The sequence below is a fragment of the Pongo pygmaeus genome, chromosome 5 (genome assembly GCF_028885625.2).
Source record: "Pongo pygmaeus isolate AG05252 chromosome 5, NHGRI_mPonPyg2-v2.0_pri, whole genome shotgun sequence".
In the NCBI taxonomy this organism is placed as follows: Eukaryota; Metazoa; Chordata; class Mammalia; order Primates; family Hominidae; genus Pongo; species Pongo pygmaeus.
Window position 1 is genome coordinate 34,865,407 of NC_072378.2, and position 27,612 is coordinate 34,893,018.

Sequence of the window (27,612 nt, forward strand, 5' to 3'; positions counted from 1 at the left end):
TGAGACCAGCCTGGCCAACATGGTGAAACCCCATCCCTACTAAAAATACAAAAAAATTATGCAGGCATGGTGACGGGCGCCTGTAATCCCAGGTACTCAGGAGGATGAGGCAGGAGAATTGCTTGAACTCGGGAAGTGGAGGTTGCAGTGAGCTGAGACGGTGCCACTGCACTCCAGCCTGGGCGACACAGTGAAACTTCATCTCAATTAAAAAAAAAAAAAAAAGAAAAGAAAATATAGGGAAGAATCTTTATGACATTGGATTTGGCAATAGTTTCTTGGATATAACACCAAAAGCACAGGCAACAAAAGGAAAAAAATAAATTGAACTTCATTAAAATTTAAAACTTTTGTACATCAGAGAACACTACCAAAAGGGTGAAAAGCAGCCCACAAAGTGGGAGAAAATATTTGCAAATCCTATATCTAATTAGGGGTTAATATCCAGACTATGTATAGAACTTCTACAACTCAATAGCAAAAAAGACAAACAACCCAGTTAAAAAACAGGTAAAGGACTTTTCTCCAAAGAAGATATACAGTTGGTCAATAAGCACAGGAAAAGATGTTCAACATCCCTGATCATTAGGGAAATGCAAATAAAAAACACAATGAGATACCACTTCACAACCATTATGATGGCCATTATAAAAACAGAAAGTAACAAGTGTTGGGAGTCTCTGAGCCTACTCTGGTTTGCGAGGCTGCCTGATTCGCAAATAAAAATAATAAAATAAAATTTAAAAAAGAGTGTTGCAGGGAAGTGTAGAAATTGAAACACTTGTATATTGCTGATGGGAATGTAAACTGGTACAGCCACTGTGGAATTGTCAATAAGCAGCAATATTTTGAAAGGAACCTTTTTTTCTGAGCAGTAGGTCTCAACAGTAGGCTTAAAACATTCAGTAAACTGTGGCATCAACCTGGATGTGCTGTCATCCAGGCTTCCAGGCTTTGTTGTTCCATTTACAGACACAGGCAGAATAGATTTAGCATAATTCTCAAGGGCCTTAGCATTTCAGGAACGGTAAATGAGCACTAGCTTCAACTTAAAATCACCAGCTGCTTTAGCCCCTAACAAGAGAGTCAGCCTGTCCTTTGAAGCACTGAAGCCAGGCATTGACTTCCCTCTAGCTATGAAAGTCCAAGATTGCATCTACTTCCATTTTTCATGGGCATGGAAAAATCTGTTGTTTAGTGTAGCCACCTTCCACAGTGATCTTAGCTAGATCTGGATAACTTGCTGCAGCTTCTACATCAGCACTTGCTGTTTCACCATGCACTTTGCTGTTATGGAAATGGCTTCCAACCTCTGCTAGCTTCAACCTTTTCTTCTGCAGCTTCTTCACCTCTCTCAGACTTCATAGAACTGAAAAGCATTGCAGTCTTGGATTAGGTTTTGGCTTAAGGGAATGTTGTAGCTGTTTCATCTTCTATTTAGACTACTAAACCCTTCTCCCTGTCAGCAATAAGGCTGTTTTGTTTTCTTATCATTTGTGTGTTCACTGGAGGAGCACTTCTAATTTCCTTCAAGAACTTTTTCTTTGTGTTAACAACTTGGCTGCACTCCAGCCTGGGTGCCTCCACTTCTCAAAGTGCCAGGATTACAGGCATGAGCCACTGAGGCTGGCCTCCAATTTTTAAAAAAATTACTTAGCATCTATAGTTTGGTAGACAAAAATCTTTTTCAAGACAGGGGATTCCTTGGGTGAAGAAATACCTAAAGGGTCCCATGGTGGTGAAGAGGTTAGAAATTGCTAATCTGGTTCAACCCCCTCAGTTTGAGGGGAGCAGACCTACACCCAGAGAGGGGAGTCACCAGACCAGGCAGCCTACCTAGGAGCAGATGAGGTCAGAGCTAGAAGCCAGGACCCGGGCTTGAAGAAGCCAGTTCTGGGCAGGTTTCTTGGGTCCCAATGTGTGCATGTCTGCCCCAAGCTGTCAGCTCCCCCAGGATGGTGACAGTGTCTGTAGCATTTTTTTTGATCAGTGACCAGAACAGGTGGGGAGGTTTAAAAGTCTCTTTGGTGGTGGTGTGATAAGATAGGACCTGTTCTCAAGGTATAGTCAATAGAACACCAATATCAGCATGGGGAACTTTCAGAAAGGTAGGTTATTAAAAAATGCAAATTCAGGTGGGTGCAGTGGCTCATGCCTGTAATCCAGCACTTTGGGAGGCCGAGGAGGGCGGATCAAGAGGTCAGGAGATCAAGGCCATCCTGGCTAACACTGTGAAACCCCACCCCTACTAAAAATACAAAAAAATTAGCCAGGTGTGGTGGCACACACCTGTAATCCCAGCTATTCAGGAGGCTGAGGCAGAAGAGTTGCTTGAACCCAGGAGGCAGAGGTTGCAGTGAGCCGAGATCACACCATTGCACTCCAGCCCAGGAGACAGTGCAAGACTCTGTCTCAAAAAAAAAAAAAAAAAAGCAAATTATTGGGGCCCACTACAAACTTGCTGGGATGGAGAAGTACATTGGTGTTTCTCACACCCACCCATGAACCCTATCACCCTGGTGCAGCATTTTCCACAGTGACACTAGGCTTGGCAATATGACTTGGTCTTGCCAGTAAGACACTGGCAAGCATGACACAGGTAGAGGCTTGACAGAGAAATGCTCACACACTGGAACTTGTCCTTTGGAATGCTCACTTTTGGAGCCCTGAGTTACCATCTAAGTGGGTCCAGCTATTGTGCTGGAGAGACCACAATGAAGGAGAAACAGAGAGGGAAACAGGGGAAGGGGCAGGGACAAGCATCCAGCCAACTGCCAGCTACTGCAGCCATCCCAGCTGAAGATAACTCATGTAAATGAAGAAGCCATCTTGGACATTTTAGCCCCAGCTGAGGGCATGTGGAAGAGAAGAGCCACCCAGCTGAGCCCAGTCAATCCACGGAGTCATCATAAATCTTCGTTGTTTTAAGTCACTCAAATCTGGTGAGCTTTGCTATGCAGCAATAGACAACTGAAACCCCTGCTGAATCAGAATATCTGTGGCTGTGGCCTGAATCTCCATTTTGTACAAACCTCCAGTTGGTCCTGGTGCTTACTAAAGTCTGAAGACCCCTGGAAGGGGCACTGCATATGGAATCCAAAAGCTTGATTCAGGCCAGGCACAGGGCAACATAGTGAGACACTATCGCTACAAAAAAACAAACCCAAAAATGAGCCCCGCGTGGTGGCACGCACCTGTAGTCCCAGCTACTCTGGAGGCTGTCCGTAGGAGGATTGCCTGAGGCCAGGAGTTCAAGGCTGCAGTGAGCTATGACTGTGCCACTGCACTCCAGCCTGAGCATCAGAGTGAGATCCTGTCAAAAAAAAAAAAAAGAAAGAAAGAAAAAGAAAAAAAAAGCCTGATTGAAATTCCCAGGAGCTGTGTGACTTTGGACAATTCCTTAGCTTCTTTCATACTCCAGTGCTTTGTGTGAGATGAGTAAAGACTCCAGAGAGCAATGGGGAGAAAAGTGCTTTGTGAATCGGAAACACCAGATGGAAGTGAAAGTGAGTATCGTCAGCACCGTTAGCCACACTGAAGCATGCATTGAACACTGCTGCATGCCCAGCCTGGTGCAGGCTGCTATGTTGGACTGTGGTTGCGAGTACCCTTGCCCTATTTAATTCCCCTCAGGTACCAGAGGTGAGAATGTGGGCTGGGGGTGCTCATAGAATTTGGGCTGGGAGTGCTCATGGAAGTCACTCCATCCACCTTACAGCAAACCCTGTGGCTCCATCTCCAGAGGGTGCCCTGAATCCACCCTTTGCCACTGTACTATCATTGCTCTCACGGACTGTTGCAACAGCCTCTTTTTTGTTGTTTTTAATTGAAGTGCAACTTATAATGTTATATTTTTAAAATTGAAGTATAACACATCTTAGCCATGCAATTCAATGAACTTTACACCCGTGAATACTGCCACTCAGATCAGAATAGAAAATATTTCCAGTGCCCCAGAGGCGTGCTCCTGCCTGTTGACATCTCCCAGAAGCAACTGCTGTTCTGACCTCAATCTCTATGAATTAGATTTGCCTGTCCCGGATTTATCTGTAGTGTTTTTGAGTGTATCTCTTTGTATAGATTTTTTTTAGTATTTGCTCTAGGTATTACCATACATATCTACATACCTATATCTATTTGTCTATATCCATGTCCATCTACCCATCCATCCATCCATTCACAGCCTGCTGGTGTCAGTGTTTTACCAGTTCAAGTGAAGTGCAGAAAACTTATTTCTCCTTAAGTTCCTTTACCCTCCCATTTATGGTCTAATTGTCATCAATATTTCCTCTGCATGTTTTGAGAAGCACATCAGACAATGTTATGTGTGTGTGTGTGTGTGTGTGTGTATATATATATATATATATTTTTTTTTTTTTTTAAACGGAGTTTTGCTTTTGTCACCCAGGCTGGAGTGCAGTGGTGCAATCTAGGCTCACTGCAACCTCTGCCTCCGGGTTTAAGCAATTCTGCCTCAGACTCCCGAGTAGCTAGGATTACAGGTGCCCAACACCGCACCCAGATAATTTTTGTATTTTTAGTAGAGACAGGGTTTTGCCCTGTTGGCTTGGCTGATCTCGAACTCCTGACCTCAAGAGATCCACCTGCCTCGGCCTCCCCAAGTGTTGGGATTACAGGCGTGAGCCACCACTCCCGGCCGTAATGTTATAATTTTTGCTTCAACCCTCAAACATAATTTGGAAAGCTCAAGAGAAGGAAAGTTGATCATATTTACCCATATTTTTACTCTTTCCATTTTTCTTTCCTCCTCCCCAATGTTCCAGGAGGATTCCTTCTTTTATCTTTCCTTTCAGTTTCAAGAACTTCCTTTAACTATTCTTTTAGGGTAGGTCTGCTAACAAAAAATTCTCTTAGTTTTCCTTTATCTGAGAATACCTTGATTTTCCTTCATTCCTGAAGGATATTTTGTCTGGATACATGGTTCTGGGCTGGCAGTTCTTTTCTGTCAGCACTTGAAAACTGTTTTGCCACTTCTTTCTGTCTTCTATGGTTTCTGATTTTAAAAATCTGCTGTAATTTGTTTTTCCCTTTTATTATTTTTTTTTTTAGTTTTAGTTTTTATTAGGAATGAGGTCTCTGTTGGAGTGTCATGGCACAATCATAGCTCACTGCAGCCTTGAACTCTTGGGCTCAAGTAATCCTTGGGCCCAGGAGGCCTCAGCCTCCCAAATAATCAGGACTACAGGGGCACGCCACCACACCCAGCTGGTTAAAAAAATTTTTTTTTGTAGAGATAGGGTCCTGCTATGTTGCTCGGCCTGTTTTTCCCTTTTAAATAAAGTGTCATTTCTCTCTCTCTTCTTTCAAGATTTTTTTCATTGTCTTTAGTTTTCAAGAGTTTGACCATGATGTGCCTTGGAGAGGATTTCTTGGGGTTTTACTTGTTTGGAGTTCACTTAACTTCTTAAATCCATTGTTTGCCTTTTGCCAAGTTCAGGATTGTTTTCAGCTACTATTTCTTTGAATATTTTTTCAGCCCCGACTCTTTCTCCCCTTCCTCTTGGACTCTAAAAACATGAATGTTAGAGCTTCTGTTTTAGTTCCACAGGTTCCTGAGGTTCTGTCCTTTTCTTTTTTTTTTCCAGGCCATTTTCTCTCTGTTGTTCAGATTGGGTAATTTCTATTGTTCTATCTTCAAGTTCAATGACTTTTTTTATGTCTTACCTCCATACTATTTTTTTTTTTTTTTTGAGATGGAGTCTCACTCTCTCACCCACCAGGCTGGAGTACAGCGGCACAATCTCGGCTCACTGCAACCTCTGCCTGCCTGGTTCAAGCGATTTTCATATCTCAGCCTCCCCGGTAGCTGGGATTACAGGTGTGCACCAACATGCCTGGCTAATTTTGCAATTTTAGTAGAGATGGGGTTTCACCATGTTGCTCAAGCTGGTTTCGAGCTCCTGGCCTCAAGTGATCTGCCTGTCTTGGACTTCCAAAGTGCTGGGATTACAGGTGTGAGGCACCACACCCAGCCTCCATTCTATTTAGAAAGCTCACTGGATGTTGAGCCCATCCAGTGAGCTTTCTAAAATTCTATCAATTTTGTTCTTCTTTGTAGTTTCTATTTATTTGCTTAGGCTTTCTATTTTTCATTTGTTTCAAACATGTTCATAATTACTTGCTGAAGCATTTTTACGATGGCAGCTTTAAAATCCTTGTCAGATAATTCCAGTATTTGTGTCTTGGTGGTGTTGGCATCTGTTGGTTGCCTTTTCTCATTAAAGTTGAGATTTTCCTGGTACTTGGTGTGACAAAATTTTTTCCTTTTTTATTTTTTTGAGACAGAATCTTGCTCTGTTGCCTAGGCTGGAGTGCAATGGCACAATCACCGTTCATTGCTGCCTCGACCTACTGGGCTCAAGCAATCCTCCCACCTAAGCCTTTAAGTATCTGGGACTGCAGGCATGCACCACCATGCTAGGCTAATTTTTTCATTTTGTAGAGACAGGGTCTCACTATGTTGCCCAGGCTGGTCTCAAACTCCTGGCCTCAAGTGATCCTCCTGCCTTGGTCTCCTAAAGTGCTAGAATTGCAGGCCTGAGCCATTGCTCATGGCCACAAATTAGTTTTGTATTATATCCAGGACACTTGGGGTATTATGTTACGAGATGCTGGCTCTTCTTGAAATCTGTTTCAGCAGGCCTCCTTTAACCCCGGGCCTTATTAATGCCAGGTGGGGGTAGAAATCCAGGTCCCCTACTTGACCTTGGTTGACACCCTGGTGGGGGTCAGGGGTGCCTCCTTACTTCTGGGCAGTGGTGGGAGTTCTGGCACCAGTGATCCCTCCCTGCGTGGGAAGGGAGGGTGCCTTGTTACTGCTCCTATGTGGTCTCCACTGACCTGATTACTCTTGAGTGGGGGTGAAGGTCAACCCAGCATGGAGAGGGAGGGGCACCTTGTTATTGCTGGACACAGTGGAAGTCCTGGCTCTCCCTCATTCTTCACTGTTGTCACCCTGGTGGTGGGGGATGGGGCTCCTAGTTACGGCCAGGCAAGGCTCCCCACCCAGCCTTTCCTCACAGGGGAGCATGGGCCTGGGGCTGTAGTTTCTTCCATGGTGTTTGGCTAGAGTAGGGAGGTCATTGTTTTAAAGGTTTTTGTCTTTCTAGGCTGGGTCTCTGCTGATCCTTTGGCTAAAGAGAGCAGGTTTTTTCTCCTTTTTGTTTTTGTTTTATTCTTTTTATTATGTTTTAGACCTATCAGCAGGAAACAAAGAGCAGGTTTTTCTTAGGGCTATTTTTGTCTATGTTTATTGGTATTTCTGGGTTGCTGACTTCTTCCAGCTCCAAATCTGGCATATATTGGGCAAAAAGAAAACCCAGGGAACTCACTGCTCTGTCACTGTTTGGTCTTGAGGTCTCTAGTCAGTCTGTCTTCTTCTCTCTACCTTTAAGAGTCTTCTTCTGTTTGTTTTATATATAGGGGTGGTTTTAGCAGGAGGAATGGGGAGAAGTGTGTATACTCCATCTTGTTCAGAATCTGAAGTCCAGATTCATCTATTCTTCAACTTCACATAAATAGAATATACTGTGTGTGCTCTTTTAAGTTTGGCTTCTCTTGCTCGGCATGATGTCTTTTCAAAAAAAACTTTTATTGTAAAAAAAAAAAAAAACCCACATAACATGAGATCTACCCTTCTAACAGAATCTTAAATGTACAGTATTAACTATAGGCCCAATGTTGTGCCGCAGATCTCTGGAACTTTTTCATCTTGCAAAGATGAAGCTTTATACCCATCAAATAGCAACTTCCCATTTCTTCCTCCCCTCGGCCCCCGGCAACCATCATTCTCCTTCCTGTTTCTGTGGATTTGACTACTTTAGATACCTCATATAAGTGGAATAATGCAGTATTTGTCCTTCTATGACTGACTTATTTAAGTTATCATAATATCCTCAAGGTTCACCCATATTGTGGCATGGGATAGGATTTCCTTTTTTAAGGCTAAATATTATTCCACTGTGTGTATATACCACATTTTCTTTATCCATTCATCCATTGATGGATATTTAGATTGTTTCCACATCTTGGTTATTGTGAATAATGCTGCGATGAACACAGGGGTACAAATTTGTCTTTGAGACCCTGATTTCAATTCCTTTGGATAAATACCAGAAGTGGTATTGATGGATCATGTGGTAGTTCTTTTTTTGTGTGTTTGTTTGTTTGAGATGGAGTTTCGCTCTTGTTGCCCAAGCTGGAGTCCAATGGCGCAATCTCAGCTCACTGCAACCTCCACTTCCTGGGTTCAAGCAATTTTCCTCCCTCAGCCTCCCAATTAGCTGGGATTACAGATATGTGCCACCACACCTGGCCAATTTTTTGTATTTTTAGTAGAGATGGGTTTTCACCATGTTGGCCAGGCTGGTCTCGAACTCCTGACCTCAGGTGACCCACCCACCTCGGCCTTCCAAAGTGCTGGGATTACAGGTGTGAGCCACCGTGCCCGGCAGTAGTTATTTTTTAAATTTTCTTTTTTTTTTTTTTTTTTGAGACAGAGTCTCGCTCTGTCACCCAAGTTGGAGTGCAGTGGCACGATCTTGGCTCACTGCAAGCTCCATCTCCTGGGTTCACGCCATTCTCCTGCCTCAGCCTCCCGAGTAGCTGGGACTACAGGCACCCACCACTACGCCCGGCTAATTTTTTGTATTTTTCTTAGAGACGGGGTTTCACCATGTTAGCGAGGATGGTCTCGATCTCCTGACCTCATGATCTGCCCGCCTCGGCCTCTCAAAGTACTGGGATTACAGGCATAAGCCACCATGCCCGGCCAATTTTCTTTTTTTTTTAATTTTTATTTTTAGTAGAGATGAGGTCTCGCTATGTTATCCAGGACGATCTTGAACTCCTGAGCTCAAGCAATCCTCTTGCCTCTGCCATCCAAAGTGCTGGGATTAGAGGCGTGAGTCACCGTGCCCAGCCTATTTTTAATTTTTTGAAAAACCTTTTTACTGTTTTTTATAGCAGCTGCACCATTACACATTCCCACCAACAGGGCACAAGTGTTCAAATTTATCCACATCCTTGCCAACACTTATTTTATTATTATTACTTTTTAAATAATGGCCATCCTGACAGGTATGAGGTGATATCTCATTGTGGTTTTGATTTGCCTTTCCACAATGATTAGTGATGTTGAGCATTTTTTAATATACCAGTTGTTCATTTGTATGCCTTCTTTGGAGAAATGTCTGTTCGAGCCCTTTGCTTATTTTTTAATTTTTTTAAGCTATCCAGTTATAGGAGTTTCTTATGTATTTTGGATCCTAGCTTGTTAGATATATGGTTTGCAATTTTTTTCCCCCATTCAGCAGTTTACGTTTTCACTCTGCTGTTTCCTTTGCAGTGCTTAGGCTTTTTAGTTTGATATGTAGTCCCATTTGTCTATTTTTGTTTTTGTTGCCTGTGCTTTTGGTGTCAGATCTAAGAAATCATTGCCAAGGCCAATGTCCTGAAGTTTTTCCCTATGTTTTCTTCTAGGAATTTTATGGTTTCTGGTTTTATGTTTAAGTTTTTAATCCACTTTGAGCTGATTTTTGTCTATGGTGTAAGATAATGATTCAAATTCATTCTTTTGCATGTAGAAAGCAGTTTTCCCATCACCATTTGTTGAAGAACTATCCTTCCTATCATTTCCCCACTGTGTATTCTTGGCACCTTCACTGAAGATCTGTTGATCATATTATGTGTGGGTTTATTTCTGGGCTCTTCATTCTGTTCCATTGGTCTGTATGTCTTTATTTATTTATTTATTGCTGGTGACCATAATATGCATATATGTCTGTCTTTATGATAGTACCATGCTGTTTTAATTACCGTAACTTAGTACTATGTTTTGAAATCAGGAAGTATGGGGCCTCCAGCTTTGTTCTTCTCAATATTTTTTTGGCTATTTTGGGGACCTTTGTGGTTCCTATGATTTTAAGATTTTTTTTCTATTACTATAAAAATGCCATTGAGATTTTAAGAGGGATTACATTGAGTCTGTAGATTGCTTTGAGTAGTATGGGTATTTTAAGAATATTAAGTCTTCCAATCCATGAACATGACATGTTTTTGTTTGTTTGTGTCTTCTTTAATTTCTTTCATCAATTTTTATAGTTTTCAGTTTACAAGTATTTCAACTCCTAGGTTAACTTTATTCCTAAGTATTTTATTCTTTTTTGATGTTATTATGAATAGAATTGGTTTCTTAAATTTTTTTCAGAAATTCAGAAATTTTAGAAAACTTTCAGAATTTGTCAGAAGTTCTTTGTTATTAGTGTACAGAATCAGCATGATGTCTTGAGATTTATCCACGTGATTATGTGTAGTGGGATTTTTTTCATTGCTGTGTAGTATTCCACTATATGAACAAACCACACAGTAGAATTTATACAATGAAATCCTACACAGCAAACTACCTCAACTATATGCAGTAAACTGCACAATTTGTTTTTCAACTCCTCTGTGGGTGGGCATTTGGGTTGCTTCCAATTTGGAGATATTAAGAATGAAGCTTCTATGAACATTCTTGGACATGCGTTTTCATGGCTATTAGCACCAAATATTGCAAAAGCTTCTTAACTGGTCTCCTTGCCTCAGCCCTGGTCTCCTTCTAATCACTTCTCCATGTAAAAGCCACTGTGATCTTCTGAAAACAAAATTTGGATCCCTTTCTCCCCTTGCTAAAAAATACCAATGGCTTCCCTTCATACTTAGAATAGAATTCAGAGTCCTCACCATGGCCTACAAGGGCCTCTGGGAGCCAGCCCCTGCCTGCCTCTTCTTTATCACTACCTCATTTGCCACCTCTCTCTGTCTGGCTTGCTCTACGTACCATCCATTCATCCGCCCTCCCATCCACCCATCCAACCATTCAGCTGTGGGCTGCTTTCAATGTGCTCAGCTTACTCCTACCTCTAGGACATTTGCCCTTGCTGTTCCCTCTGCCAGAACACTCTTCCTTCAAATCATCACATACCTCCCTTTCTCCCTTTTTTTAGATCTCTGTTCAAATGTCATCTCTTCAAAGGAGGATTCTAAAATGTTCCTGCCTCATACTCTCTGTCTCTTTAACCCACATTATTATTATTATTATTTTGAGACAGAGTCTTGCTCTCACCTAGGTTGGAGTGCAGTGATGCGATCGCGGCTCACTGCAACCTCCGCCTCCTGGGTTCAGGCAATTCTTCTGCCTCAGCCTCCCGAGTAGCTGGGACTACAGGTGCATGCTGCCATGCCCGGCTAATTTTTGGTATTTTAGTAGAGACAGGGTTTCACCGTGTTGCCCAGGCTGGTCGCGAACTCCTGAACTCAGGCAATCTGCCCGCCTCGGCCTCCCAAAGTGCTGGGATTACAGGCGTGAGTCACTACACTGAGACCACATTATTTTTCTTGGTAGCACTGCTCATCATTTGAACATATTTATTTATGATGTATCTCCCTTTGGCATGAAATCTCCCTGAGGTTATGGACGTCGTCTGTTTATCTGCCGTGTTCCACCCTAGAGCAGTGCTGCACATAGTTGCAGTCAGGAAATGCTTGTTAAATGCACAAAGAAACTAGCATGGGATTTAGTCAGACACCTCAGTATCGACACCAGCTTCATCTTGCAACTGTGTATTACAGTATGGGGCGAGCCCCTTAACCTAGGAGTCTCACACTCTGATCACCTGGGATCTTGTGAAAATGCAGATTCTGATGTGGGAAGTCTGGGGTAGGACCTGAAATGCCACATTTCTGACCAGCTTCCAGGTGGTGTCCAGGCTGCTGGGCCTTGGATAGCGAGGCCTTAACTGCCTGGAGCCTCAGTTTCCACACCTGTATAATGGCTCTTTGTGAAAAAACAGTGGATACGGTATAAAGCACCATGCACGGTGCCTAGATGTAGCAGGGACTCAGTGATTGTAATATTTGTTGCTCCTCCTCCGGGTGCCTGCCAGGGCCACTGGACGTTTTCTGCCCCCGATCTTCCCTCTCCCAAGTACCCACCCCACACGCTTAGCCACCTACACAGAATCCCACTAAAGCCTTTCCATTTTCTTTCTCTAGAGCTGGCCAGCCCTGCCTGTTGTGGGCTGGGGTTGGGGAGGATTCTGGCGTTTTGACAGTCATGGGAATATTATGCAGATGAGATGCAAAGCAGCAGCTAATGAGCACTGATTGCATTTTCCCTGGCTCTGGGGAACACGTGGGATAACTGTTCTGAGCTGGGGAGAGGGGGCAATGAATGCTTTTGGGGAGCTGGATAAGGAGGCAAGGAGGGGGCTGACAGAAGGAATAGGCATCTCCCAGGGGCATGAGGGCCGCTGCCCTGTGGTGTGGGCCAGACACCCTCCTCTGATCTCACCTGTGGGACAGGAACATGGCTAAGGTCCAGGAACAGGAGCTGAGGTTGGGCATGGAGTGTGTGTGTGTATGCGTATGTGCATGTGTGTGTGTATGTGTGTGCGCGCGTGTGTGTGTGTGTGTGTGTACATGATGTAGGGGGTGTCCCTGTGCTAGTGTGGGACCTGCAAGTGGGAGAGTAGAGGGCCTTCATTCCCAGCAGCAGTTGGGGCCAGATTAGGCTGACAGTGGGGGTGGGGTGGGGGTGGATGCTCTCTGTGCTGGGGAAGGATGGGGAGACAGAAGGGGTCGGCTTCTTCCACAGGGCCTGTCTGGAATCCGTGAGTGTGGGAGGACAGGACGTGGGGTCTGCCTGGCAGCAGATGGGGCTGGATCAGACTGACGGAGGGGTGGGTGGGAGGGCAGCTGTCTTTGGTATCCTTGGATGGAGCCCGGCTCTTTAGGAGAAAGATGATCCAGGGCTGGGGGCCGGCAGGTGGGCAGGGGGCTCTGCTTACAGCACCTGGGAATTCAATCCCTCCCTGTCCCCGAGCTGAGGCCTCCTCACTCGCTAGGAAGCCTCCGCTCTTGGGCACCGGGAGTCCCCACCCTCCTGGCCTAGTCCTTGACCTGAACTCCCTGCCAAGGACCTCCAGGCCTGGGGATGGCTGACATCAGGCTTCTGGCCCAAGGAAGGCAAGGCTGGAAGTCACTTCTGAGGTTGATTGTGGGGTCCTCATGCCCACCACTTGACTGGGACTTCGAGTACTTACGATCTCATCCTGCCTTTGATCTAAGGATAGAAGCAAACTTGGCTATGAAACTTTTAGAAACTGGGTGGCTGGTGCCGTGTTTCCCAATCAGATCTTTCTTAATGGAACCAACGTGAGGCACTGGAAAAGGCTTGGCAGGCCGAGGGCTCGAATCCCAGCCTATCCACTGGCTGCCTTTGTCATTGTGGACAAACTGCTCCATCTCTCAGAGCCTATTTCCTAATCAGTCCAGTAGCCTCACCATGCAAGGCCCTGTGACAGCCAAAGACTGCAGGAGAGCCCCTGAGACAGGCCCGGGCTTTCCGAGAACCCACTAGCTCATCATCTCCTCAAGGGCAGGGACTCTGTTTTGCCCACAGCTGTATCTCAGTGCCTAGAACCATCTCTGACACATGGTAGGTGCCTAGTCAGTGTCTGTTGAATGGATGAAATGCCCCATTTCTGTATCCCAAGATGATTTTTCTTTTATCTCCTGACATCTCTAATACTGGGATGCTTCATGCAGTTATGTCTGAGTTTCACTGGCAGCAGCCTTGTGATTGAGAGGGGTCTTGGAAGTGATGAATATGGAAGAGCTATTATTATTATTACAAGAGGGCCTTTTGCTTAATTTGTGGTGGCTTCTGGTTCCTTTCTGTTGTATCTGCCCTCTCTGGGGAGTGTGGGGTCCCTGAGAATTACCCTGGGGCACAGGGGCTACAGTGACCCTTGCCCAAGGCCTTGCAGTGGTGCTGGGCTGGGAACAGCACATCCTGTGGGGCATGCTGTGTGTCCTGGGCCCCAGTCCCCACTCTGGTCTCCTGCCACCCACCACCCACACTGTCCCTCCTGGGGGTGGCAGAAGTCTAGAAGCCTGTGTGAAGCTTGGAATTCTCCTCTCTGGGAGAGTCATTTTACTGTGCCCTGTCATAACTCCAAGTACCGATGCTAGAGGGGTGAGTAGGGATATGTGTGAGCCCCCTAGGCTGAGGGGGCTCTAGAGGGGATCTAGTGTGGATTTCCAGAATGAGAGTGAGGAACGGTGGCCCCTGTCTCCAACCCCACCCCATCCCCCTTCAGCAGCAGAGCTGAGACACTGCTGAGATCAGATTAGTGCCTGATCCCCAGGTGGGGCGGAGCAGACAGGCAAATCCTCCCCTGGGAGGCCACTCATTATTCAGCCCCTTGATCCTGACACTTCTCCTCCCATCCCTGAACCCTGCCCATGAGGCTAGCACCAGGGCTTGTGTGTGCCGCAGTGAGTTTGTGTAGGAAGGGTTTGTGTGTTACAGGTTCTGAATCCATGTAGATGTGTGTGCACGTGTCTTAAAGATGTGCATATGCTGATATTAGTGTCACAGTTACCTGTGTGTGTTATAGGTGCATGTGTAGGAAGATACACAGACTTGGGGAAATGCATGTGTGCAAATATATGTAATGCGCATTTGTATCTGTAAGTATGTTGTTGGGGTGCACATGTCCTGGACACACGAGTGCTTAGGGCCACCCATGTGTGTGCTTGAGTGGTGTGTGGCAGCCATGGCCTGTGGGAGAAGCGTCGGAACTGGCATCACAAGGTCTCAGTACCCACAGCTAGCCCAGGAACCTTGGACTCTCAAATTCTTTTACAGCTGTGGCCCTCAGCTTCCAATCTGTCAAATGGGTATGAAGTCTTATGGCACGAGGTTGTGCATGAGTATCTCTCGCACTCAGCCTGTCCTAGAAAAAACTCAAAATTTTGAATTTTCATCAAATGAGAGAATAAACGATTAAACAGATAGAAATGCTTCACAGAGCAGCACGCGCTTAGATTTTAAGGACCCAAGAAAAGTGCATGGAAAGGTGCAGCTGTCTGGAAGGATGGTTGGGAGGTGGGATCTTGGGGAGAAAGGGAAGAAAGGGGATGGAGCAGGGCTTCCCAGTCGAGGGCGGACACAGTCGAGAGCCTGTGTCCCCACCAGCGTCTCTGTGGCCGAGAAGTGTATGCGTGTGTGCCCATGTTGATGCGGCGCCGTGCGGGAGGCGGGCGTCCCCTGCTGTACATGGGAGGGAGGCTGTCTGTGCAGAGCATTGCCCAGTTGCCATAGAAACGAGCAGAAGGAGGTGGGTGGCTGGAGAAGGAGGCGGGTCGGGAGCGGGGAGTGGGGAGGAGGCAGCGGTGGAGGGAGCTGGCTCCTGCAGTTCTGGCGCTGCTGCCTTCCTGAGTGAGCGGTGGAGGGAACTCTAGAGGACAGAGCCCCCAGCCCGGCACCAGGCCCCCTCTCCGCCCGCCACCACGGAGGAGAAGGAGGACAGCCAGCCCCTCCGGCCCTGGCCTGGCCCAGCGGGGGCAGTAAGCTCCTATCTGCCCCCAGCTTGGTGCCCACACGGGCCCAGGTAGGCATTTCGATGGCTGGAAGAGGCTGTGTGGAGAGTGGGGAACGGGGCTGCCCTGCCTTCCTACCAGCGGCACCTGGTAGGAGCCAAACAGGCCAGCTGGAGGGGCCGGGCCAGGGACCAGGCTGGGGAGCGGGGTGTGGGGCGCAGCCAGCATCCTGAGAGGTCTCCTCAGAACCGTCAGAACCTTGATCCTCCTCATCAGGGGGACTGTCCCTGTTGCCTTTCCTCCTCTGTACCTCTTGTCTCCACCACTGCCACAGGTCCTGACTTTGTAGCCATGCCCCCTCCTTGGGGCAGCAGGCCGAGGGAGGCTGGAGCCTCCAGGGACCCACAGTCTGAAGCTAGACAGGGTAGGCGGCAGAGGGCAGGGAGGAGTAAGGATGCCCCCGCCCCACTCAAGGCACTGCTAGGCTCTGGCCATTTGGGATAAGCAGACTCACCTCCCACCCCCGATGACGCCAGAGCCTCCCTGCTGGCCCTGGATGGTCTCAGGCACTGGGCTTAGAGCCCCCTGGTCAGGTCAGAGGCATCTACCTCCTGCCCCAACCTCAGGCCCTTCCCCTTCCTCGTTCTCCCTGGAGACTTAGTGAACTCTCCCCAACCCCAGATCTCCCAAAGGACCCCCGTGCCCATCCCCAGTAAGCCCAGGGTCTCCAAGTTGGGATACCAGGGAGCAGGCCTCTGATGGGGTGGGAGTGCCTGTGGCCCTCCCTCCTGCACTCTCTGTCCCTCTGCTGCATTGCTCCTGGGGACAGACTCGCTGCTGCTGGAGGAGCTCTTGGGCACTGCCACTGTGGAGGAGCCTCTGCCTGCTGCTCAGGAGGGGGCAGGGTAGGGTGCAGGGGAGGAGCTGGGCCCTCTGCCCCAACTCTGGGCAGGGAGGGGGCTGGAGGGGGCCCACAGGAGTGCACAGGTGGGGCACACCTGGTCCAGGTTTGCCCTGGATGGATCTGAGCCACCTTGGGTGGCACAGGGAGGAGATGCTAGCCTGAGAGGGGCAGAAGGTTGACGTGTGCAACTATGGGCGTGCTTAAGGTCCTGCCCTTCTCCACCTGCTTTTTCTCCCGCACCACCTGAGAGCCCAGCTGGGTCTTTCACTGGACCAGTGTGGGGTGTCCCCTTCCCATGGGCACTCGGGTCAGAGGGCCTGGTGCAGGGGCTGAGGAGGGGTCACATGATAGGTAGGGGAAAACACGCTGAGAAGCTGGCATGGCTCTGCTCATTTCTGCAAATGTTAGATGTACATCCACAGAGTGCTGGACTCAGGGGCTCCCACTTTGGGATCAAGGGCCTAGGAGGGAGAAGGGCAGGTCTCGGGGATGGCAGAAATGGGATGCAGATTCGCACTGTGCGCGCTGACACTGCCTGCCCCTGCTCCTCCGAACCCTGCACTCTCCTCCTCCCCGACCGGGCTGGGGGAGCTGATATCTGCCCTGCCTCACCTCCTGCAGCCGGGCCTGCTGGCTTCAGTTGCCCATCAGCGGCCGCCCCCACCTCCACTGGAGCAGGGGCTGGTGAGCCCTGGAGGGCAGGTTCTTTGGGTGAGAGCTGAAGGAGCATCTGTCCACTCAGCAGGCCCTCCAGGCCTGGCCCCGACCTCCCGCCCCTGGCCTGCCTCCTCTAGGCCCGGGCCCCTCCCTGTCAGGTTGCTGCTTCATAGGTCGGCTCGGGGTTGCCTGTGCTTGCTCTTTCTCCCACATTCTTGCCACCAGATTCTGGGTCAGTGAGTCCGCCAGGATGGGCTTCTGGAACACATTTCCCTGGCCCACTTCATTGCACATAACGCGCCCACAGCCCAGGGCACCTGCCTGGAAGCCGGATTGAGACTTGACCTCCCCTGGCAGACCTTCTCATGTGAAAGGGAGCTTGAGGGAGGCCCCAGGAGCACTGAGAGGACTGGAGCTCAGCAGGGGCTGGGGCCTGGGACACAGGAACAATCTGGCTCCCGGCTGGCCCCTCCTCACTGCCCTCAACCCCCGTGCAGGAGCTGGCAAGGGTGAGGAGGTATCTCCAGCTGGCTGTCCATGGGCATGTCAGGGCTCCAGAACTGAGCTCCCATCCCCCCAAACGCCATTCCTCCCTCGGTATCCCCAGCTCAGCAAACAGCAGCTCTGTCTGCCAGCTGCTCTGGCAGGAGCCATCCTTGACTTCTCATCTCACCGTCACATCCAAACCTTCGGCAGATCCTGTTGGCTGGAATGCCACAGCACTTCCAGACTCCATCCTCTTCCCGCTCCTTCTAACATTACCTCCTCATTCTGAGCTCCCATCTTCCCTCACCCGGGGGACTGCAGCCACCTCCTAGAGCTTCCCTGCCCACTCTGCCCCACCATGGTCTGCTCTTCCCCCAGCAGCCACAGATCCTTTAAAACAGAGGCCAGATCACATCCCACCTCTTCCCAAACCCTGCAATGGCTCCTATCTCACTCTGAGAAAAAGCTAAAGGCCTCCCTCTGACCTACAAGGCCCTCCCCAGTTCCCTCCCCCAATCTCTCCAGCCTCACCCCTCCCCTTCCCTCATCTGCGCAGGCCACATGACCCCCTTGCTCCTCAACCCTGGCAGCCGGCTTCTGCCCCAGGGCCTTTGCAAGGGCTGTTCGGGCTGCCTGAGTGCTCTGTCTGAGTGCTCTGCCTGGCTCCCTCCCCACCTCCCTCAGGCATTTACTCCAAGGCCACCTGCTCAGAATGACCTTTTCTGACCATCCTCCATAAAAAAGCACAACTCCTCGCCCCAGTCTTCCCTCCCTGTCCCCTCCCCTGCCTTGCTTTCCTTTACAGCCCTTGATACCTTCTAACATCCTTGATTACCACTTATTTATCTCATTTCTTGCCTGCTCAGCCTCTCTAGAATGTCAGCCCCACAAGGGAGGGGGTTTTCTATCTTGTTCACTGCTGTAGCCCAGCTCTGCACCCTGAGAATCAGGGCTGCAGTGTAAAGCCAGGAGTGTCTCCCTCGGGGGCTGGCTCAGCGTCTGTGCTGTCGTGTGGGGGCCTATGATTCTGTCCTCACAGGGGAAGATGACGCCTGCCTACCTGTGCCATTGCCTCAGGGACATTGGGTTGGACAGGACGCTGGGCCTGCACTGGGTCCACACATCTTCCTTTTCTCCACTCCAGCTGTGGCCAGAGCAGCTCTGCCCAGCCAGGCCCGGGAAAAGAGCAAGCTGCACGCATCCCACCCCAAGCCACTGAAGCGGGAGGGCCACGGCCCCTTCTTCCTGGTCAGAGCTCATCCTTGAGTTCCCTGTGTTGCAAAAACGTGCTGCGCTCCCACCAGGAGTGTTGCCCACAGAGGGGGCAGCCTGGCCCCTGCTCTCCAGGTGGCCACAGAGGCAGTGGGCTCAGGACAGACAGACAGACCCCTGTAGAGTGGCCAAGTGTGTGCTGACTGGTCTTAAGAAAAGAGATGCCCCGGAGCAGACAGGAGGGGGCCCTGCCTTCCCAACAAACTCCTGCCCCTGCCTCCCCATCTGTGGGCATCTCACTTTGGGCTCCCCCAGAAGCCAACCCCAAGACAAGGATATGATTCATTTAGGAGGTGGCCCACAGAAACACTGAGGGTGGGAAAATGACACAGGGAGACAAAAAAGGGTGCTTTACCAAGCAAGTTACCACTGCGGGCAATTCAGCTCACTCCCGCTGGAGAGCTCTGGGAGGGATTTTGAACACACCTTTGACTCAGTCCAGGAGGGCAGGGGAGCTGGGGTATGTATACACTACCTTCCAGCGGCTCTCCACCACCCTTTGCCCTTTCCCTCATGCTGGCTGAATTTTCTCTGAACTGTTGTCACCACCTAATGTGGTGATATTTATTGTATTTTCTTCTTGGCTTTTTGCCTGCGCTGGAATGTAAGCTCCATGAGGGAAGGGCTGGTCTTACTCCCTGATGAGCCTGCCCCACCTGAAACAGGCTTAGAGGCCCTCTAAAGATGTGGGCTGTGCAAAACGGTGTCTTGTCTACTTGGCTTGGGAGCAGGGGAGGGACGTGGGCCTTTTGGGGTGATTTTCTGGAGGAGAGAGAGAGGGGGTCTGGGCTCTTAAGAGGGTGGCCAGAGGAGGAAGGGAGAGCACAGGGATGGTGAAGGGTGAAAGGTCAGACCAGGAGTGGGCTAGGGAGGAAGAGGGGCCAGCTACAGAGGCTGGGGTGCCTGAGGCTGTGTCTGACGCTTGCCTGTTCTCACAGGTGGGCCACCAAGGGGTGCCTTGGGCCCCTTCCTAGCTGGGATGAGCCCACCTGGTCCCCTCTGCCCTGGGCCTCTCTGGGGCCCTCCAGCCTTGAGTAAGGTTTGAGCTCTGCCTCCCTGAGTCTCCCCATTTGTGTTTCCATCCTCCTCCTTCCTCCTCACCTTGGGATCATCATTTCTAATGAGTAGGCTCCCTGGGGACTGCCTGGAACACGCCAGGTTAGAGGGGATGGAGGTCCAGGGGACTGGTTTTCAGACCCAAAGAGAAAGCAAGAGGAACCCAGGCCTGAGATCTTCCTTTCGTGGGGGACCTGGAGACCTGAAGCTCCCAGGTGAGGCCCAACCGTCCTGGAAGGGCTCTGGGGGTGTTAGCTGAGGAGGGGAGAAGGGGAGCCAGGTGATCCAGAGAGATGAGGCTCCTGTCATTAACGCGCTGTACCTGTTAATACCCATAATATTGCAGGTGAACTCTGGGCCTTCTGTGCACTGGGCACTCATTTCCTCCTATACCAATCCCATGGGGTAGGTGCTATCATCACCTCCTTTTGCAGATGAGGAAACCGAGGCACAGAGAGTTTAACTAACTTGCCAAGGTCAGTGGCAGAGCAGGGATTTGAACCTCATCTCCAGACATTCTGTCTGGCCCCTTGGTGCTGTTAGCTACTGTGCTAATCAGCTTTTTGGGACAGCAGGTTGCCACTCCTGAACCAGCAAGACTGTTTAGGGCAGGGCGGGGAAGGGTAGGCGAGGGCTGGGGTATTTGGGGAAGACTTCTTGGAGGGACAGGGACTGAGCTGGCCCTTGAAGGGAAGCAGGGGTTTTTTTGGGGAGGGGTGAGTGATGGGAGGGAGGACGGCATGCGCCCTAGGCTGGGTTGTGGGAAGACATGAGCAAAGGGGCAGAGGCTCTAGTGGACACGGTGCATCTCAGCTGACTCGAATCCTCCCCGCTGCATTGGGAGCCCCAGCACAGATGGGTCAGAGTCCCTGTGTGGCCCCAAGCCAGGCGCTGTGAGCCTGTTGGTCTATCTCTGGGTAAGGCAAGGAGTGGGTTGGGGGCACTGCTGGGAATATTTGTGGGACTTGAGACCCTGGGGGAGAGGCAGGCAGCTCTGGTTTCCCCATGGCCCTGTCCCTGAGCTGAGCCTGTTCCGTGGGGAGAAGGCCTTAGGCCAGGAGGGCTGGAGTGACACCCACAGAGAGCCAGGAGCAGGGGCAGGGGAAGGACCCACCCCTGGGTCTGAGTCTGGCTCTGACTCCTCCCTGCTGTGTGACCTTGGACAAGTTATCTAACTTCTCTGAGTCTCAGGTACTCATCTCTAGAACAGGGAAGGCAACAGCCATCTCAGTGGGCTGTGAGGTTTGGAGATAAAGCGTGTGAGGAGGCGCTCACAATGGCACACAGTAGGCGCTCAAAAATGGTTGTGTCGTTGATGCTGCCTGCGTGCTACAGCACTCCTGAGGACAGAGGGCACCATGCTGAGGGCAGGATGGTCCTGGGACCACAAGGAGGAGGAGACCCTGGAACCAGGCCCTGAGGGCTGACCAAGAGGAGGGAAGGGCTCTCCAGGAGAAGCTCGGCCTGGAGACAGAGGGCGGGTGGGACTCAGGACCCCCTCCTGGCTCCTGGCTCCTGGTTCTGGTTGTGTCATCATCATCATCATCGTCAACATTGGCTGGGCGCCCACTGTGTGCAGGTAACTGTGTCTGGCTCTGGGATAGAAAATGCATCATTTCTGCTGTTTATTAAGTGAATGTTCAGAAGGTCCTTGGCATTTATTCATTCATTCATGCAACAAAAGTGCACTGCACACTTACTGTGTGGCCGGCACTGTGCTGGATGCTGGGAATACGGCAGATAACCAGACAGATAAACACCGCTGACCGGACTGAGTGACATTCCTGTGGGAAGGAGGACATGCAACGTGATGAATGACGTGCTGTGGATGGCGTGTCTGGTGGTGACGAGGGCTATGGAGAATAATACGGCAAAGACAGGGAGGAGGTGGGGGCTCAGGACCTGCTGGTGGCTGGGAGCAGCTGGGTGACTCCCAGGCCTGTGGTTGGTGACCACTGAGGTAGGAATCCACACGGCGCCTTGGTCCACACCAGGCCTGGCCTCTTCGGGCTCGTGCTCTTAATTCCTCAGTCCCTTCCTCAAGCCAGGAGCAGATGGAACACAGCTGAGGGCCCTGCCCTCCAGGGTCTCCTAGAGGCAGCTGTCAGGAGATGCCTGGGCCTGAGGAGAGACGCCCTCCACCCTGGGGCTCCTTTGTCACTGAGGCCTCCATTACAGACTTGGCCCACATCTCACTGGTAGTAGTTGGGGGAGCTGGCTCCAGAGCCCTGCACCCCCCGGTCTGCACTTCACAGGCTGCATCATCCTCATGGACAAGAAAGGCAAGACCCTTCCTGGCTCCACAGAAAGAGAGGGCCACCCCTGAGATGGAGCTGTTGCCCCACTACAGGCAACAGCGGTGGCGGATGGATAGTGAGCGCCGACACCTGTGGAGAGCTCGCCGTGTGTCAGGCGCGGTCCAGTGGCCCGAGGTCTAGTGCTCCGTTTAATCCTTGCAACAGCCCATTTTACAGATGAGGACGCCGAGGCCTGGGAAGAGGGAGAGATCCACGCACGGTCTCACAGCCCATACATGAGAGAGCCAGGGTTCGAATCCAGATTATTTGGCTCCAGAGTCTGGGTTATAATCCTACTGTGTACAGCACAGGCCCCAGGGTCAAGTCTTCACTCTGCCACCTGTAGCTGCGTGATCTTGGCTTACCTCTCTGAGTCTTGGTCTCCGCAAGAAGAAAAAGAGGAAGTCCCTCTCTGTGAGGATTGCTGTGAGAATGAACGAGGTGCTGGGTGTGAGGGCCTGTCCTGAGGAAGTGCTCAGTAAGCCTTGCTTCCGCTCTCGCTCAGGGGTCCCGGGAATGAGGCTCAGCAGGGGCCATGCAGCAGGGGCTTCGGCTGGAGTGAGGATTCAATCCCAGCTCCGCTGTTTACTGTCTCAAAGGCCATGGGTGCACTATTTTAGTCACTCCGTGCCTCAGTTTCCCCATCTGTAAATGAAAATAAGGCACACATAAAGCATCTACAGCAGTACCCAGCACACAGTAGGCACTCGGTAAACGCTAGCTAGTGATAGCCAATGTTAATGTCAATACCTCTCTATGTAATGACAGTGTGGTGGTCAGGAGTGTGCGCTCTGGATCCGGACCCTGGGCTCAAATCCCAGTTGCACCTTTCCCTAGCTGGGTGTATTAGGCTCCCCAGAGAGACAGAGCCAATTGGATGGATGGGTGGATGGATGGATGGATGGATGACAGATGGATAGATAGGTAGGTAGAGAAAGACGGATGAGAGGGGATTTATTAGGGGAGCTGACTCACGTGATTGTGAAGAAGTCCCATGTTACGCTGTCTGTGAGCTGCTGAGCCAGGGGAGCCGGTACCATGGCTCCAAGTCCAAAGGCCTGAGAACCAGGGGGGCCGGTGGGGTAACTCTCAATCTGCGGCCAAAGGCCTGAGGACCTCAGGGGCTGCTCATGCAAAGTCCCTGAGTCCAAAGGCCACAGAACCTGGAAACCTGATGTCCAGGGGCAGGAGAAGAGCATCAGCTCCAGAAGAGAGCGAGAACTCACATTTCCTCTGCCTTTTCCTTCTCTCTGGGCCCTCAGCCGATTGGGTGGTGCCCGCCCACATTGCATGAGGGCAGATCTTCCTTCCTCAGTCCACTGATTGCAATGCCAGCCTCTTCCCGAAACACCCTCACAGGCATACCCTGAAATAATGCTTCACCAGCTTTCCAGGTATCCCTTAATCCCATCAAGCTGACCCCTGAAATTAATCATCACACTGAGCAACCTTTGGCAGGTTACTTCGCTGCTCTGTGACTCAGTTTCCTCATTTATAAAACAGTGCAACAGTAGTTCCCACATCTCCTGGCCATTACCTATTCATTGAGCTCCCACATGCAGTGCCGTGCACCGTGCGTGGGACATTCGGCCCTCACTGCCTGCTGGCCACTGTCATTGCTGTGATAGCCTTAAATCATAAGATCACACAGGGATGCTGTGATACCCTGGGCTCACTTCTCCCATGGTACCTGGACAAGCTCTGTCCCTGTTACATCCCTGAGCCCCCGGATTCTCAGCTACAGTGTGGGAGTGACAGCAGAATCTGCCTGGTCAGGTTGTGGTGAGGATTAGAGGAGGTAGATTCGACATGTGAATGGTATGTGCCCAATCAATGCCAGCTGTCATTTATTGGGACACTAAAGTGTCTTCAGGGCTGAGCTAGCCTCACAGCCACTGGTGAGAGAAGGCAGATGGGCCTTGTGCCCCTTTGAAGCGTTGAGGAAGGCTAAGAGCATGTTGAGTTTGCCCACAGGGAGTGCCAGGTGACAGCCACATCCCTTTCTGACGGTGAGAGATGCAGCCTTTTTAGTGACAGCAGGTACCGACTGCCCTTCAGGAAGGACATGGCATTTGTCCAGAGTTGAGCCTCCTGCCTGCCCCCAGGGTGGGAGTGTGAGGTTAGTTTGGAACAGGCAGAGGCAGGGTGGGAAGGTGTGTCTAGCCACATGATATGGGGGTCCACATGCTGTCTCCTGGCTCTTCTTCCTGAGCCCGCCACTGTGTGGGTCAGAACCAAGGTTGGAGTTGGGAGGGCCTAGAGTCTGCCATGGCTGGACACTCACCACCTCATCTAATCCTTAAGTCAGTCATATCATCCTCATTTTCCAGCAAGGCCCAGAGAGGCCTGCGAATTGCCCATGGTCACACAGCAGGTTGGTAGCAGAGCAGGGACCCTGAGGTTGGAGCTGTTTCACTACACATGCTCCCTCATCTGGAAGCTGGGAGACACATTACCTGCCAATACCAAGGGTGGACCCCAGCAAGTTCCAAGAACTCTGGGCCTGGCCTTTTCTGGACGAAGTAGAGAGTGGTCTCAGCCATCGGACATTTTGGCCTGACATACCAGGTCTCAGCTGCACTGTCCCTTCCCTCCATGCTGACAGCACACTCCATCCTGGTTCCCAGCTCCCTCAGCTCTCCCTCAACACAGGCTGGAGGGTTTAAAAAGTATATACATGAGGCACATTAAAAAATTCTTGCACATGAGGCAAAATTAAAAGGGCACAAAAGGACCTACAGAGAAAAGTCTCCCTCCCCCTGCGTCTCCTGGTCACCCCATTCCCCGAAGACGGTCGCCATCACCAGTTTCTCTTGTGGTCCTCCCAAAACACTCCCTACTTATGTATTTTCCCCAGTCTCATGGGTCTGCACCTTGCTCTTTTTGCTTTAGTGATGTGGTCTGGGGAAGGTTCCATTCAGGAGCAGAACTTCCAAGACAGGCCTGCACCGTAACTTATTGACCCAGCCCTCTGTGGACCGGTATATGGGCTGTTTCCAGCCGTTCGCGTTTACAAGTAGTACTGTAGTAAATAATCTTGTGCATCATCTGGCTGACTGACTGGAAGTAAATTCCTAGAAGTGGTGTTCCTGGGAGAAGGGTGTGTACCCCATAATTGTATCACTAACAATTGTATGGTATTAAGTTACTTCCCCATCACCGTGGGCGAGAGACAAATGGTTCAGGTTCTACCTTTGTTCCCAGGAGGGAATGTCTCTACCCTCCACCCAACTCCTGCCCACCCCCAACCAGCCTCCTGGCAGCTATGCATTACGGGAGAGTTCTGTGTGACATTAAGGGTTCTAGAAGGGACTGCGGCCCCAGGGATACCTATCTCACCTGGCTGACTACGCTTCCTTAAACATCCCTGCTTTTTACTTCTCTGTATCTAAATTTAAAACATTCCTTATGAAGCAAGTACTGCTTTATAAGTGAAAAGTGCCAAGTTAAGAAAAGAAAAATTCAGACTCATTTCTTTGTCCCTTGATGAAATCCAGCCGTCCTCCCTCTCACCCACCCCCACTGCGCATGAGTTTATGGGAAAGTCTGTCTGTGGTTCTCCTAAAAGGGAGGGAACAAAATATGTTTAGATGCCTGAGGGGTGCAAGAGGCAATACTGGGTTATTACTGGGAAAGAGCCCCAGGCCCTGGACAGATGGGGAGCCCTAGGGGGAGGGACATCCTCCACCAACCATTCTTACATGTTATTGCCTCTGCCCTGAGCCTGAGAGCCAGCTGCTGGTAAGGGCTGGGGGTCCTCTGGACCCCCAGGTTGGGCTGAATCTTGCAGAGGCCAGCCCTCTCTGAGCATCCCACACTGTCAGGGTTCACAGTCCTGGGACTGCAGTGCAGAGGCAGGGAGGCGTCCCCTGGTGCCGGGATCCAGCTAGAGGCTGCCAGCTCGTATCAGGGCCAGGCGCAGCCTGCACTCTCCTGCCTCTTTGAAAACCAGGCCCCTGGCCCTCTGAGTCCTGGCTCCTGACTACTGAGCCATTCTTGCCTGGGGTCACAGCGAGGCCTGGCTGGGGGAAGGGAGGAGGGGAGTACCCATCTCGGCCCTGGGGCAGCGCACGGCCTAGATTGGATAACCGTGATGCCTGCCGACAGATCCAGGGCAGACACAGCCACCCCAGACGCTCCCATAGATCTCTGTGGTGTGACCTGTGGGCCAGGACACCACACATTTGGGACTCCCAGGAGACTTGTAAAAAGCTAATGGGGGCTGCTGAGGTTGGGAGCAAGGGCAGCCAGAAGGGCATTTACAGGGTCCAGGGGCTCAGATAACTGAGGAGGCGCTGAGCCTGGGCTCCAACAGTCCAGGAGACAGAACCAGCTCTGGGGGCTGGGGCTGGCTTCTGAACGGAGGTGCTCATACTGGATAGAGGATGGATTCTAGGGAGGGGGAAGGAGAGATGGGGAGTTGGGCATGAGGGTGCTACAGGGCAACTCTTGGGGTTACCCTAAGTCTGGTGAGTTAGTCTCTGGACAGGAAGCTGGCATCCTAATGCAAGCCTCCTCCCATGGAGCCCCCATCCCATCGGGTTGGGGACCCAGGCCTGGAATAGGGCAAAGGGTGGAGGGCCCTTCGCTCATCTCCAGGGATCTCTCTCCTGCCCTCCCAGCGCATGAGCAGCCGAGCCTGCTGACCGCAGCTCCGCACTCGTCCATCCCCCTGCGGCTACACCATGTCCAGCTCCTACGATGAGGCCTCACTGGCTCCAGAGGAGACCACCGACAGCTTCTGGGAGGTGAGGCTCTCATGATCCCCAGGTTCTGGGGTCCAGACAGCCTGGCTGTTTGGAGGCCAGGCTCCCTTATCACTCACCCCGTGACCTCAGGGCCCATTCCCCAGTCCCCCAGGCCCCTCCAAAGCCCTGGGTGTCCAACAGGCAGCAGTAGCCATGAAGTGGCTAAGAGCACTGCCCACTGAGCCAGGAGCCCCTCTCTCCCCACAGCTGCCCCCAGAGAGAGCCTGTGGCATTTCACAATATGGGAAGAGGCCCTTTGTGACTCTGTGGCACTTCCATCAGGCAGGTACAGCACAGCCTTTCTCAGCTGTTCCTATTTCCCTCACTTACCCCCCATCCTGAGGTGGGCAGGGGTGAAGCGCTGGACACAGAGAGAGGGCGTGAGCTCCCAGAGCCCCACGGGGCCGCAGAGCGGGAGGCACAGCCAAAAGCCAGCATTTTCAGAACCTTCGGAAATATTTGAGACCTGGAGAAAAAAAAATTGCTATTGGCTCCGGAAACCCAAGACGAAAACTGCCAAATCTAAATTAATAAGCGTTTAATGAGATGTCTACAAAACATAATATTATGTCAAGAAGCTGCAGCTCAACTCAACGCTTATATGACTCTATATAAATATAATAGATTAACTCGCAAAAACAAAATGAATAATTCATTCCAGCCCAAGTCCAAATTCTAAAAATCCTTCTGCATTTTGTGGCAGCAAGGAAATCATGTTTAAATTGGGGTGAGGGTGCGTGTAGACGGTGGGGCCTGACGCGGGGTGCTAGATAGAGCCTCCGAAAGTTAGTTTCCCTGGTGCGTT

The 27,612-nt window shown here is 50.6% G+C and overlaps 1 protein-coding gene across 2 annotated transcripts in view; it reads left to right on the plus strand.

The window, feature by feature from the left end:
- Positions 1–27,612, plus strand: part of PACSIN1 (protein kinase C and casein kinase substrate in neurons 1) — a 69,764-nt gene that overhangs the window by 34,099 nt on the left and 8,053 nt on the right. The window contains exons 1-2 of one of the 2 annotated variants that reach the window (XM_054492772.2): positions 15,232–15,458; positions 26,682–26,807. In XM_054492772.2, the coding sequence (XP_054348747.1) occupies positions 26,745–26,807 (63 nt within the window). In that variant the 5' untranslated portion in view covers positions 15,232–15,458; positions 26,682–26,744. Of the gene's footprint in view, positions 1–15,231; positions 15,459–26,681; positions 26,808–27,612 lie in introns of those variants that run through there. The other variant, XM_054492773.2, reaches the window with a different exon arrangement.